Source organism: Coloeus monedula, assembly GCF_965178545.1.
Source record: "Coloeus monedula genome assembly, chromosome: 26".
Lineage (NCBI taxonomy): Eukaryota > Metazoa > Chordata > Aves > Passeriformes > Corvidae > Coloeus > Coloeus monedula.
In genome coordinates, this window is record NC_138806.1 from 3,588,953 (window position 1) to 3,601,203 (window position 12,251).

General features: G+C 64.9%; 2 protein-coding genes across 2 annotated transcripts; one reads left to right on the forward strand and one right to left on the reverse strand.

Moving 5' to 3' along the window:
* Window positions 1-228: 228 nt before the first annotated feature.
* Window positions 229-7,863, reverse strand: CNTNAP1 (contactin associated protein 1; the record flags this gene model as incomplete). Its single annotated transcript, XM_082297403.1, has 24 exons — window positions 229-419; window positions 505-552; window positions 675-908; window positions 1,026-1,119; window positions 1,230-1,357; window positions 1,519-1,755; window positions 1,829-2,068; window positions 2,146-2,364; window positions 2,441-2,608; window positions 2,723-2,850; window positions 3,006-3,162; window positions 3,245-3,448; window positions 3,591-3,710; window positions 3,816-3,922; window positions 4,011-4,182; window positions 4,251-4,400; window positions 4,477-4,738; window positions 5,073-5,216; window positions 5,302-5,486; window positions 5,554-5,757; window positions 5,958-6,105; window positions 6,207-6,400; window positions 6,595-6,696; window positions 7,785-7,863. The coding sequence occupies 24 exons, from the start codon at window positions 7,861-7,863 to the stop codon at window positions 229-231; spliced, it is 3,915 nt and encodes a 1,304-aa protein (XP_082153529.1).
* CCR10 (C-C motif chemokine receptor 10) lies at window positions 7,862-12,227 on the forward strand (the record flags this gene model as incomplete). Its single annotated transcript, XM_082297247.1, has 3 exons — window positions 7,862-8,129; window positions 8,216-8,307; window positions 11,145-12,227. The coding sequence occupies 3 exons, from the start codon at window positions 7,862-7,864 to the stop codon at window positions 12,225-12,227; spliced, it is 1,443 nt and encodes a 480-aa protein (XP_082153373.1).
* Between the last annotated feature and the right edge of the window lie 24 nt (window positions 12,228-12,251).

The following is a 12,251-nucleotide window of genomic DNA, read 5'->3' on the forward strand; positions in this document are numbered from 1 at the left end:
CCGGGGCGAGCGAGGCTGGGGCTCGGCGGATCTCGGCCGCACTCCGGGGCCGGTCGGTGGCGGCCGTGGGGAGGAGGTGGCGCTCGGTCCGGTCCGGTCCGGTCAGTCTGAAGGCGGGTGGTGGCAGTTCAGGTGTGCTCGGCCTTTTGGTCCCGCGATGCTCGCTCATTCCCGGGCGGCTCCCGGGGCTGCGGGGGCTGTGAGAGCCCATCCCACCCCCCGGCCCCGCTAGTCCCCTCTCGGCTCCTCTAGGATCTGGGGCAGGTTCTGGTCCTTGCGTGCCGATGGCGGTTTGGCGGCACCGCCGTAATCCTGGATGGCCTTGGGCTCATTGGTGTGGTAAGAGCCCTTGTAGCGGTGGTGGTAGAAGTAGAGCAGCGCCAGCAGCCCTGCCAGCAGCAGGAGCAGGAAGATCACGACTGCACGGAAGAGACAGCAGTGAGGGACTGGGGAGGGGCTGCGGGGCCGTGCCAGTGTGGAGTAACAGCCAGAGGCTTCACTTACACCCGATGATGATCCCAATCCAGCCATCGTCGTGCACGTGGGGGAACTCTGCAGAGACAGAGTAGGCAGCTGAGACCAGGCTGCAGCAAGGTCTCGTGCCAGAGCTTCCCTTCTGCAGCTGCTGCTTGACGAGGGCTCCATCCCCACCAGGGTCCCACCACAGCACTCACCTGTTGCCATGTACCAGGGGTCCATCTCAGGAGGGATAAGGACTGTGCTGAGGGGGAGCATTGAGGCACAGCTGGACTCCACCAGCTCCCCCCGGATGCTGTAGGGCCGCAGGGCACTGGTAGGGTGGAAGATGGCTTTGAGGGGCACGATGGTGTTGAATTTCACCCCTGAGAGGCAGCCTGAGAAGCCAGGTGTGTTGTAGCGCTGGATCTCGGGGTCAATCACTCCAGTCTCTGTGGGGCCACAGAAGGAGATTACTCTTCCTCCTCAGAGGGCAAGGACCATGCTGTGCAGAGCAGACCCCGGAGACCCCAGCATGGGAACCCAGCTGAGGGCAGGACCCAGCTCACCCATCACACGCCCCAGGTACAGGTTTTTGGGCGAGTCCAGCTTGCTGTCCACAAACAGGGAAAACTGCTGCTCCATGACGGGGAGATAGTCCACCTGCAAGATAGGTGCACAGCATCAGTGCCCACAGAGCCACCCTGCCCATGCCCCCTCCCAGCCTGACCTGAAGCCCTCAGACCCTGCTGGGAGGGTGCCCCAGCTCATACCTGGGTGTACAGTGTGCGGTGCAGGCGGGTGATGTTGACACGGTGGGGCCGTCCATCCGTCACTGGCTTGTTGGTGAGAGTGAAGACATAGGGGCTGGTGCCCAGCTGGTAGCGCAGCTGTAGGCTCCCTGTGGGCAGCACAGGGCCGTCAGCAGGGCTGGACCTCTCAGTGGGTACATCCAGCCCGTCTATAGGGTTGGAAAGTGGCATCCACAGAGGAGAGCATCCTATGCAAGCCCCAGCCCGACAGGCTCTGGGTGAGCCCCAGGGCTGGGGGCCCTGCCCTCACCATCATCCTTGATGAGCACGGCCATATAGTCCTTGACAAAGGTGCTGACGTAGAGCAGCACGGCGGGTGCTGAGGTGGTGCTGAAGCTGAAGCTGACCTCCTCGCTGGTGAGGTTGTAGCCAGGCAGGGGCTGCCAGGGGCTGCTCACAATGCTGGCAAACTCGCGGGCGGCGTACAGCGACATGGGCAGGATGTTGTACCGCACCCAGGTGCCCTCCTCGAAGTAGCCACCGATGTCTGTGGGAGAGCCTAAGGTGAGGGAAGCGCCGGCTCCTCGGCCCCTCCCACCCTGCAGGGCACAGCCACTCACCGTGGTTGCAGAAGGGCCCGGTGAAGGCGGAGATGCTGCAGTTGCAGGTGTAATGGCTGTAGCGCTCGACGCAGAGCCCACTGTTCTGGCAGGGCACCGGCGGGTCCTGGCAGTAGCCGGTGCAGTTGACCCGCACGCCCTCTGTCTCGTTGGCTTTGCCCTCCAGGTTGAGCGTCACCCCGTTCATCCGCAGTGCCCGCAGGCACCCCAGGAACGGGCGCATCTTGTGCTCTGCTGCGCCTGCAGCGAGGCCAAGACTGAGTGCCCTGTGGCACACGGGGATCTGGGGGTGCAGGGACATGGCCAGGGGCTCTCACCGACGTAGAGGGGCCTGTCAAAGTCCAGGTGGACGAAGCTCTGTGGGGGGAATGGCCGCACTACCCAGGGCAGCTTGTCCACCCGCAGCCGCGCCAGCTTGACATTGAGCTCCGCCTTCACCTGGTGCCACTCATCGTCATTCCAGGGTACCACCGACCGCACCGTCAGGTTCTCGTCCCCATTCCCAATGTCGAATATAAACACCACGTCCCTAGTGGCTGCAAGGATGTGGTGTTGAGAAGGGGTCCCAGCCCTACTGCCCCTGAGAGCCGTGCACCCTCTGCCCTCCCGTACTGTTGAGCTCAATGCGGATGTAGTGTCGGTAGCCTGGGTTCTCCAGGAAGACTCCAGACAGGGCAGTGGTCTTGAAGTAGAAGGAGATGTCAAGGCTGTAGTTGGCCTGGAAGGTGGGGAAGATCAGGGCTGCGCCCCTGTTGAAGGAGACCGTGTTCCAGGTGTTGCCTGCGGGGAACAGGAGGGGCAGTGAGGGATGGGTGGGGTCCCTCCATGTGGGACACCACAGGCTGGTGTAGGCACTCTGCAGTCAGGGGATGTTCTGTGGGGCCAGTCACTTACGGTCTCCATAGCACCGTAGGGGCCCCAGCACGAACTGGGCTTCAGAGCCAGAGCGGTTGGTGTCTCCAACCACAACCTGGGTGACGGGCAGGTGGTCCACAAAGGTCAGCAGACCCTTGTCTGTCCTCCTGCAAATGTGAGTGCATCAGAGGGGCCATGAGGTGTTTCTCTCCCCTTGCCAGCCCATAGACCTGTTACCCCCATCTAAGCGCCCCAGAGTCTGTGCCCCCCATGACTGCAGCCCCCACCCCACAGCTCCTGTTCCGCAGCCCCAGCCACTGACCAAATTGCATGGTCAGCATCGCAATTGCAGAAGTACTGGGGGTCAGCACAGTTCTTGTCCAGCCCGCAGGCGCAGCGCTGGATGCCCGGTCGCGAGCCCCCCCAGTAGTAGTGCCGCTCATCGTTCCGACCCATCCAGAAGCTGAAGGGCAGCCCAGCTGCAGGCACAGAGGAAGGTCAGGACATGGTCCCACATCACGGACAGCCACGCAGCGCAGCCCCCGTTCTCCCGGCACTCACAGGGGGTGTTGAGCAGGCGGGAGTTGTAGCAGTGGAGCTCAATGCGCTGCTCGCAGTACTCAGAGGCATTGGCCAGGGCTGAGACCTCGGCCCAGGAGGCATTCCAGTAGTCCACGGCCCCCAGGTAGGGCTGGTCAACACTGGAGCCCGTCACCCGCGTAGCGTAGTGACGGTTGTGCCGGATGATGGTCCATGCTCGGTCCTCTGCAGTGAAAGGGGAGCTTTAGGACTTGTCCCCTAGGACACCCCTGCTCCCTCTATCCTGTTCCAGCTCCAATACACAGGCAAGAACTGGTTCCCAGGGGTACCAGACAGAGGGACCCCCCTGCCCTCCTGCTACCCCCACCTCGGATGTCACAGTACACCGTGAAGGGCTTGAGCGGCCCACTGCCATCTGGGTCAATGGTGTAGTTGCCCGAGGTCTTCCCGCTGACCCGGTAAGCATCACATGTTTCCTTGTAAAGGGCTGGAAGAGAAGAGCCAGGTGGAGGTCAGTGCAAGGCAGGCACCAGGCAGCAGTAGGGGCCGCAGGTGCCCATACTGTCCCTGACCCACGAGGCTCCAGGCTCACATTTGTGGCAGGTCTCTCCCTTGTACCCCGTCAGGTCGCAGATGCACATGAAGTCATCCCAGGATTGGATACAGCGGCTGTCATGCTCACACAGGTTGGGGGTGCACCTGAGGGCACAGACGGCTCCTGTCCCAGCACCAGCACAGCCCCCCCGTGTCCCCCACTCCCAGGCAGCACCCTTGTCCCAGTCAATACCTGTCCGTGATCCCACAGACGTTGAAGAACACGTTGTGGTACTGCGCCAGCCGGTGCTGTGCCAGCAGCTCCACGTCCACTGGCTGCATGTCTACGTTCAGCATCTGCAGGCAGCCGTGGAAAGCCGTCTGGTTTGACCGGCAGCCAGTGATTGAGGCCGGCTTGGGGCAGCCTGTAAGACAGATCAGGGTGAGCAGCCCTCAGACACCCAGTGCCCCCCGACCCTGCCCTGCTGCCCACCTCCAAAGAAGTACTGGCTGCCAGTGCGTAGCTGGAAGGGGTGCACCACCCGAAACTCAGAGCCATCATCATCGTCAATGGTCACCACAGCTGAACCCTCCCGTGCCACCAGGTGCACCGAGTGCCAGAAGCCATCATTCAGGTGATGCCCTGTGTGGAGAGGAAGGTGCGTGGGGAGGCTCTGCTGCCAGATTGGCCCCCCACCCTGTTCTGGCTCCCAGCCCACCTGCAGCAAACTCCAGCTTCTTCTTGCCAGGCTGGGCGATGGAGACATTGACCTGCCCCTCACTCAGCACCATCTCGAGGGAGCCCAGGCGGTCAGCAAAGCCGGTGTAGAGCAGGAGGCCAACAGTGTCCCAGGAGCGGAAGCGGAAGCTGACAGCCAGGCGGTTCCTCCGCGGGATCCCCGGCACCCGCACGTAGTTATTGATGCCAGCGAAGGTGATGGGGGTGGTCAGCTGGTCCTGGCAGTAGTGGCCCACATTGCCCTGGGAGTGACCATGGGAAGGGGTGAGGAAGGGAATGTTCCCATGGAGGGGAGGCCCTCTCATCCCCACAGTCCTGACCTCAATTATGCCCAATTGATCCCAATGCCTGGCAGAGCCAGGCGGGTGCCCCAGGCCAGGGACAACCTTGCATGGTCAATCCGGCGCCGCTTGGCTGAGCAAGGCCACTGCCTGGCCCCGCATCACCTCGCAGTGGGCAGGGAACCTGACCCCAGGGAAGGGGTCACCCCGCAGTGGGGCTAAGGACCCACAGGAAAGGGGTCCCCCCACAGCAGGCAGAGGACTCCCAGAGAAGGGGCCACCCCCCAGGCTGGACCTCAAAGCGAATGTTGGGTCTCCGGTGCCGGGCCAGGTCAGCGATGTTGACCCCGTTGAACATGATGTTCTCCACGCAGCCCCGGAAGTTCTGCCGGTAGGTGAGGTGCTGCTTGTCGTGGTCAATCACCCCTCCAAAGAATACCTGGGAGGCAGAGGGAGGGTGTCGGCCCCTCTCTGGAGGACACCGCAGCTCAACATCCTGGCAGCCCCCTGCCCACTGCACCCACCTCAGTTTCAAGGTCAAGCTGGTCAAAGGTGCCACGGCAGCGGAAGCGCTTGACCTCCCCGTCCAGTGTCAGGTTGATGTAGTGGCCGAGACGCTCAATGTGCAATGAGTGCCAGTGCTGGTCATCCAGGAGGCTGCCCACCGCCACCGTTGTGTGGCCCTCACTGGCGTGCAGTGGGCTGCTGCCTGGGGAGGACCAGCATCAGCCGGTGGCCCCCTGGCCCCACGCACCCGGCCCCTGGCCCCGGCTCACCTAAGCTGATGTGCAGGAGGAGCTGGGCCTGTTTGAGCTCCACTGTGATGTAGTCACCCTGTGAGCCCTCCCCATGCATCAGCACTCCATCCTGCTCCAGTGTCTTGAAGTTGAAGGAGATGTCATCCTCAAAGGTACTGACCCTCTTGGCTCGGAAACGGTAGGAGATGGCATCATCCCCATCAAAGTAGAGCACGTGGGACCCTGGGGAGAGCAGAGCAGCCCCAGCCATGTCACTGCCTGCAGCAGCAGGTGCCCTGGCACAGGGAACACTCCCTTCTGCTATGGTCTATGCCATGGCTGCAGACTGCTTGGGCACAACACCCTCTGAGAGAGTTTTCCAGGTGTGCCAGAGCCAGGATCCCGCCACGCAGGGCTGCTGGAGCCCCTGGCCAGGTACTCACGGTAGGGACAGCCATAGAGGCCCAGGCGCAGTCCAATCTTCCCGCGTGGGTTCCAGGCCACCGGAATGATGCGAATGTACCGTGCCAGGATGGGGTAATGCAGGTCATGCCGCACCACCCCGCTCTCATTCACGTTCCCAAAGAATGTCTGGGGATGAAGGGTCACTGTCAACCCCTTGCTCCAGGCCAGGGGTCTCTACTCCCCTCAGAGGAGCCCCCTCTCACAGGGAACCCCGGGCTCCCCCCTACCCAGTTGCTGCCCTGCTGGAAGAAGGGTTTCCAGCTCGTAGGGTGATCTCCATAGAGCACAATGTAGCGTGTAAGCCAGTCATAGGTGTTGAAGGTTCCCTGCGTGGCCACTGCGTTGATCCGGTGCTTTTGCATCAGGTCGATCTGGAGCCAGGGCTGCTTGTCCCGGGGGTCGGGGGACCAGCCGCTGGTGCCTGCGGGAGGAGCGGCTCAGCTGGCCCCACAGCCCCACACCCATCGGCTCCCGACCGGGCGGCGGCTGCTTTCTTGGCCCCACCACAGCACCTGACTGGACCCCTCAGCGTCGCGAGAGGCAAAACCCGGCCGGGGACACCCCCAGCCCACGTCCCCTGCCCCTCCTGCATCCCAGTTCCGCGGGGGGACTCACTGTGCAGACGGGCGAAGCTGGCCGAGTAGAAGATGTTGTATCTGGAGGAGGCACCGATGGAGTAGGAGTAAAGGGGAGCAACGAGCTCATCATAGCAGGGTCCTGAGGGGAGAACGGAGCTGGGGGCCGCCTCGGGGAACTGAGCTGGGCAGTGTCTCTGTGGGAGCTCCCCCGTCCCAGCCCTGCAGACCCTGAAGGCTCTGGGCACCCCGCGGCTCCCTCGGGCCGGCGGAGCGGCGGGCCCGCTTTGCTCTCCCCTCCCACTGCAGCGGAGCTGACACACCTCTGCGGGCCCCGGCGCCGGCACCAGCCGCCTCCGCACTGACGTGGGCGACGGGACCCCCCGCTCTGCCCCGCCCCGGCGGGGAAAGATCCCGCGTGGGAGCCCGGGGGATCCCGTGCAAACCCTCGCGGCACCGGCAAAAGACCCTCCAGAGGGGCCGGGGTCTCGAATCTCTTGAAGGGTCCCCTACTGGGTCGGACGGAGTTCGGGGAACCCAGGAGCATCCCCAGCTCTCACTGCAGGAACAGTGCTGCATCACCCCCCAGTCCACCGCACCCCGACTCTACCACCCCCGGTCCCACCGCCCCCCGCCTCGATGCTACTTTGCCCCGGCCCTGGGGAAGGGGCCCCGGCTCAGGGGGTCGCGGGGAGCTGCCAGGTGCGACCAGGGCTTCGGCGATTCCCGTTCCCGAGCGGCTGCCCCCAGCCCCGGTACCGGGTCGGGCCCGGTGCAGCCCCGCGGCGGGGCCAGCCCGGCGGGTGGCGGCGCTGGCCGAGGTGCTGGCGGAGCCCGGCCGGTCCCGCGGGGCGGCCCCGCTCCCCTCGGCATTCCCGGGTATTCCGGATTCTCGGGGCGTCCCGGTTCCCTCGGGTCCCCAGAGGCTGCGGCCGGGCGCGGGGCCGCCGGCGGCGGGGGGGGGGGGGGGGGGGGGGGCTGCGGCGGGGCCGCCCCGGGCGGGGCGCGGTCGCGGGGAGAGCCCGGACGCCCGTGTCCGGCAGTGACCTTGGGAACGATGCGAACAGGGGCAGCGGAGGATATCGAGGGATGCCGGGGGATGCCCGGGGGAGAAAGGGGGATGCCCGAGAGAACGGAGGATGCGGGGACTGCTCGGGGATGCGGGGACGGGGCGGCGGGCGCGGTCCCGCAGTGCGGAGCGGCCGCTCCCGGGACTGCGGCCCCACTTACGTGCGAGGCAGCCGGGGCCGGGGCACAGGAAGCCGGCGCAGGCGGCGAGCAGGAGCCCGAGGAGGCGGCGGGCGCCCATGCTGCGCGCCCCGAGCGCCCTCGGCGCCGCCGCTCCCGGTGCTGCAGCCGCGCGGCGGAGCGGGGCCGGCGGCTCCGCCCACAGGGCGGGGGGGAAGCCGGGCCGGGCCGGGCCGGGCGCGGCGCAGAGCCCCGGCCAGCCCCCGCGGCACCCGCTGCCGCGCCCCTGGGAGATGCTCCGGCCGTGCGCCCGATTCCCCCGGTCCTCGGCACGGCGAGTTGTCGGTCGCCCCGGGCTGCACCGGGACGCGGCTCTTGGGGGTGCGGGTACGGGGGCACAGTGAGGCCGTGCAGGAGCTCCCCGGGCACACCCGGTCGGTTCCTATGCGCTGCCTGGTCCTCGCCGAACGCAGAGCCTCCGCCGTCCCTGCCGCTCTGCAGCCCCCGTGCAGGGAGGGTCGGAGCGCTGCCCGCAGCCCCCCCGCAGCAGATGTGGCGGCGGTTTGTAATCAAGCCGTGGATTAAGGCCTGCGGGTCTCGGGGTTGCTGCTCTCTCCAGTGGTGCAGAAGAAGGGATTTAGCTTATATCTGTTCTCAGCCACCCCCAGACATCCACAGAGGGGCTTGGGGGGCTAGCGCCTGCGTGCCCTACATACACCTACAGACCCGCGATGCCCCGTGTCCCCTGGCTCCGCAAGAGCAGTAGACCTGCTCTCCCAGGGGCCTCGAGCAGTCCCGAGAGACGGGGATGCCCCAGCAGCTGCTCGGTCCAGGCTGACTCCAAGCGAAGAGCAGGAGCCCGGCCAGGCTGTGCCCGGTGCAGGCAGCTCCACACCGGTGGCTCTAGACCCGTGCCGGGCCTGGCTGCCGCGGGCAGGGCAGCACAGCCGTCACTGCAGGCAGCTGGTGCTAAACCTGCTCCCTGCCCAGGCAGAGCCCAGACCGCGGCTGGGGAGTGAAAGAGCGAACAGAAAGCCCCAGGTGTGGCAGGGACGCCTGCCTGGCAGTGCACCAGGAGTTCTGCTACCAGGAGCTGGAACCACATGCTGAGGACATTGGCACCCGCCCTCCTGTCCCCCAGACCCTGGCAGTGCCTGCAGGTCCATCCCCAGGAGAGGCACAGCCCACCTGACCTTATCCTGACATCCCGGGGATGCTGCCTGCTCTGGCCACAGCCCCACATCCTGAGCCTGTGTGGGGTCAGATCTGTGACAGCCCCAAAGGGGACATGCAGAGTCCCTGCTTTGCACCTACAGCTGGCTGTAGGGCCAGCATTGGCCCCAGAACCCTCCTCCCTCCCCTTCCCCCAGGATGCAGGGTGCAGGAAGGCACCCCCAGAGCCAGCACAGGGCAGAGATCTGCAGCTAGCATCCCTGCACTGCAGAAAGACCAGGAGAAGGGGAAGAGACCCTCCAGCTAAGAACCCTGGGGACTCCGTGGAGGCTGGGGGACATCTGTCCCACTGTTCTTCATCCAGGGTGCAGCAGCCCCACAGCAAGCACCCAGGATCCTGTCCCCGTCTGGAGGCAGCAGGAGGGCCGAGGGCAGAGCTGAGATAAGCCACGGCAAAGACAGCTGTAGCCGGGAGAAAGGGGGATTGAGGGATTATGGCCAGGAGCCCGTTAAAGCTAGGGATCAATTTTCTCCCCCCTGGAGAGAGGAAAGCGGGGCCTCTGCCCCACAGGAACTAATCTGCTTCTTAGTGAGAAGCTGGGAATTTTGTTGTCAACAACCAGCAACACGCGTGCCCAGCACTGTGGGGATGCAGCGCCGGGTTGGGGCCCCTGGGTGAGGGGTATGCCCTGCACCAGCAGCCACCCCAGCTTCTGGAACCACCATGTCTGCCATCAGGAAAAGACAATCCTAGACCAGACAGGGCTCTGCATCCTGCCTGTGCCCAGCTCAGTGCCAGCCCACAGCAGCCCCTACTCCATTCCTTGGCCCCATTCCCTCTGGTCCTTCAGGAGCCAACAATAGCCCTGGAGAGGGCTGGGCTTTCCTGCATGTGCTGGATGCCCTTGCCAGACCCTGCTCCGCTGGCTGGATGCTCCTGGGTTTGGCCTGCACACCCGCATGACAGAGACTGAGCAGAGCTGCTATTTCTGTCCCCAGCATGCAGATGTAAAAGATGGACCAAATAAAAGATTCAGCACAGGCTCCAAAGTGGGGTCGCACCTGCCACCTTGCCTTCCTCCCCAGGGCTGGGCCTGTGCTCTGCACCGTTTTTAGTATCAGGAGCAGCACGTGGTCAAACCACAAGTAACAGCATTGAGACACCAACAGCTTCAGACCCACCAGCCAGGGGAAAGGCTCTGCTGTGCAATGACGGAGCAGGTGAGGAGGCTGTAGGGTGAGGGGTTTGCTGGGAGCCAGGCAGGACCCTCCATCACTGGCTTTTCTTAGCTTTTTAGGTCGTTTTCTTGTGAGCTCTGTGGGTTTGGGCTGAAAGGCCAAAACCCTGGGGAATCAGAGCAGTGCCTGGTGGTCCAGGGCTCTGGGGGCCAGAGCAGGAAAGGGGCTAGAGGAACTGCTGGAGAGTCAATCTGCCGTGGCACTGGGTTCTGATTCCACCTGTGGCCCCAGAGCACCTGGGGGGCTCAGGCCCAATTGTCTGGGCTTGCTGACAGGGGCCAGAGTGAAATTGCTGTTGTGAAGCTGCTCTGAGTCAGAGCATATCAGATCCTGGTCTCCAGGGCAGTGGGGTCCTGACTGAGCAGTACTAGGCTGCAGCACTGTCCTGCTGTTCCAGAGCAGGGCTGAGCAGCTGGGAGGTGGGAGCACTGTACTCAGCTGCCTGCAACCTGTGTGAGGCAGCAGGATGTCCCAGGACTTTCCTGTCTGGGAGAAGGACCAGGCAGTGCAAGGCTGTACCCATACTGGCGTCCTCAGGGTGGTGCATGGGTGTGTGGGTGCTTTGGGCACCCGGGGATGCTGGTGTGGAGACCCAAAACTCGATTGCCCAGGGCGGCTGGGGCCGTAGGTTGGGTGCTGAGCCCCAGAGCAGCTCCGCTGGCAGGTGCAGGGTTAGTTCGTGGGACACGGTGCTGTGCTAGGGACGCCGTGACTGGGGTCATGTCCCTCCACCAGCTCTGCATTGCAGGCGGCTGCTCGGGAAGTATGTGGTCACTCTTGCAATGACTGAGCACAGTTAACATCCCGCTGCTGCGGGATGGGTGTGAGATGGAAACAACCCCGCACGTGGGGACAGGGACCGGTGGCTGTGGCACACCCGGGCTCCCAGAGGCGGGGCTGGGTGGAGAAGGGCTGCCCTGGGTGTGGTTCTGCATCCCGTGGCTGGGCCACCACTGCTAAGCCCTTCTCACTCAGCCTCCCTCTGCACAGGTGACCCCCAGCCCCATCTCAACAGAGCTGATGGCCACCACTGACTTCTACCCCTGGGAGGATGGGTACTCGGGCGAGGCTGGCATGTTGCCTGAGCTCTGTGAGAAGCAGGCAGTACAGGGTTTTGCCCGCACCTTCCAGCCTGCCGTGTATCTGCTGCTCTCACTGCTGGGCACAGTGGGGAATGGGCTGGTGCTGCTCACGCACACCCGCTACCGCCAGGCACACAGGGTCACCGATGTCTGCCTCCTGCACCTCGCCCTATCCGACCTCCTGCTGCTCCTGACGCTGCCCTTCGCCATCACCGACACGCTGCAGGGCTGGTCCTCAGGCACAGCCGCCTGCAAGATGGTGCAGGGCCTCTACGCCCTCAATTTCTACAGCGGCTTCCTCTTCCTCACCTGCATCAGCGTGGATCGCTATGTGGCCATCGTGCAGGTGCCGGCTGCCTGCCGCCTGCGCCCACGAGCTCGCCGCCACGGTTGGCTGACGGCGGGGCTGGCCTGGCTGCTGGCCATGCTGCTAGCACTGCCCCAGTTCATCTACAGCCAGGCAGAGCAGCACCAGGATCTCTGGCTCTGTCGTGTCGTCTTCCCCCGTGTGGTCTCACGGGCAGCACGGGGGGCCACCAACCTGGTGCAGGTGGTGCTTGGCTTCGCGGTGCCCTTCCTGGTGATGGCAAGCTGCTACGCAGCTGTGGCACGGACACTGCTGGCGGCCCGCGGTGCCCAGCCCCACCGGGCGCTGCGAGTGCTGCTGGCCCTCGTGCTGGTGTTTGTGGCCCTGCAGCTGCCCCACAGCCTGATGGTGCTGCTGGACGCGGCCGAGCTGCTGGCCAGCTGGGAGATGAGCTGCGCCCAGAGCCGCCGCAAGGACCTGGCACTGCTGGTCACCGGCGGGCTGGCGTACCTGCGCTGCTGCCTCAACCCCCTCCTCTACGCCTTCCTCGGCCAGCGCTTCCGCCGGGAGCTGTGGCTGCTCGCCAGCGACGCCGGCTGCGTGGGGTCCCTCGACCCGCGCTGCCCCGGCTGCCCCAGTCCCCGCCGGCGGACATCCCTCTCCAGCTGCATGGACGTGGTGTAGGAGCACAGTGCCCGCGGCCGGGGC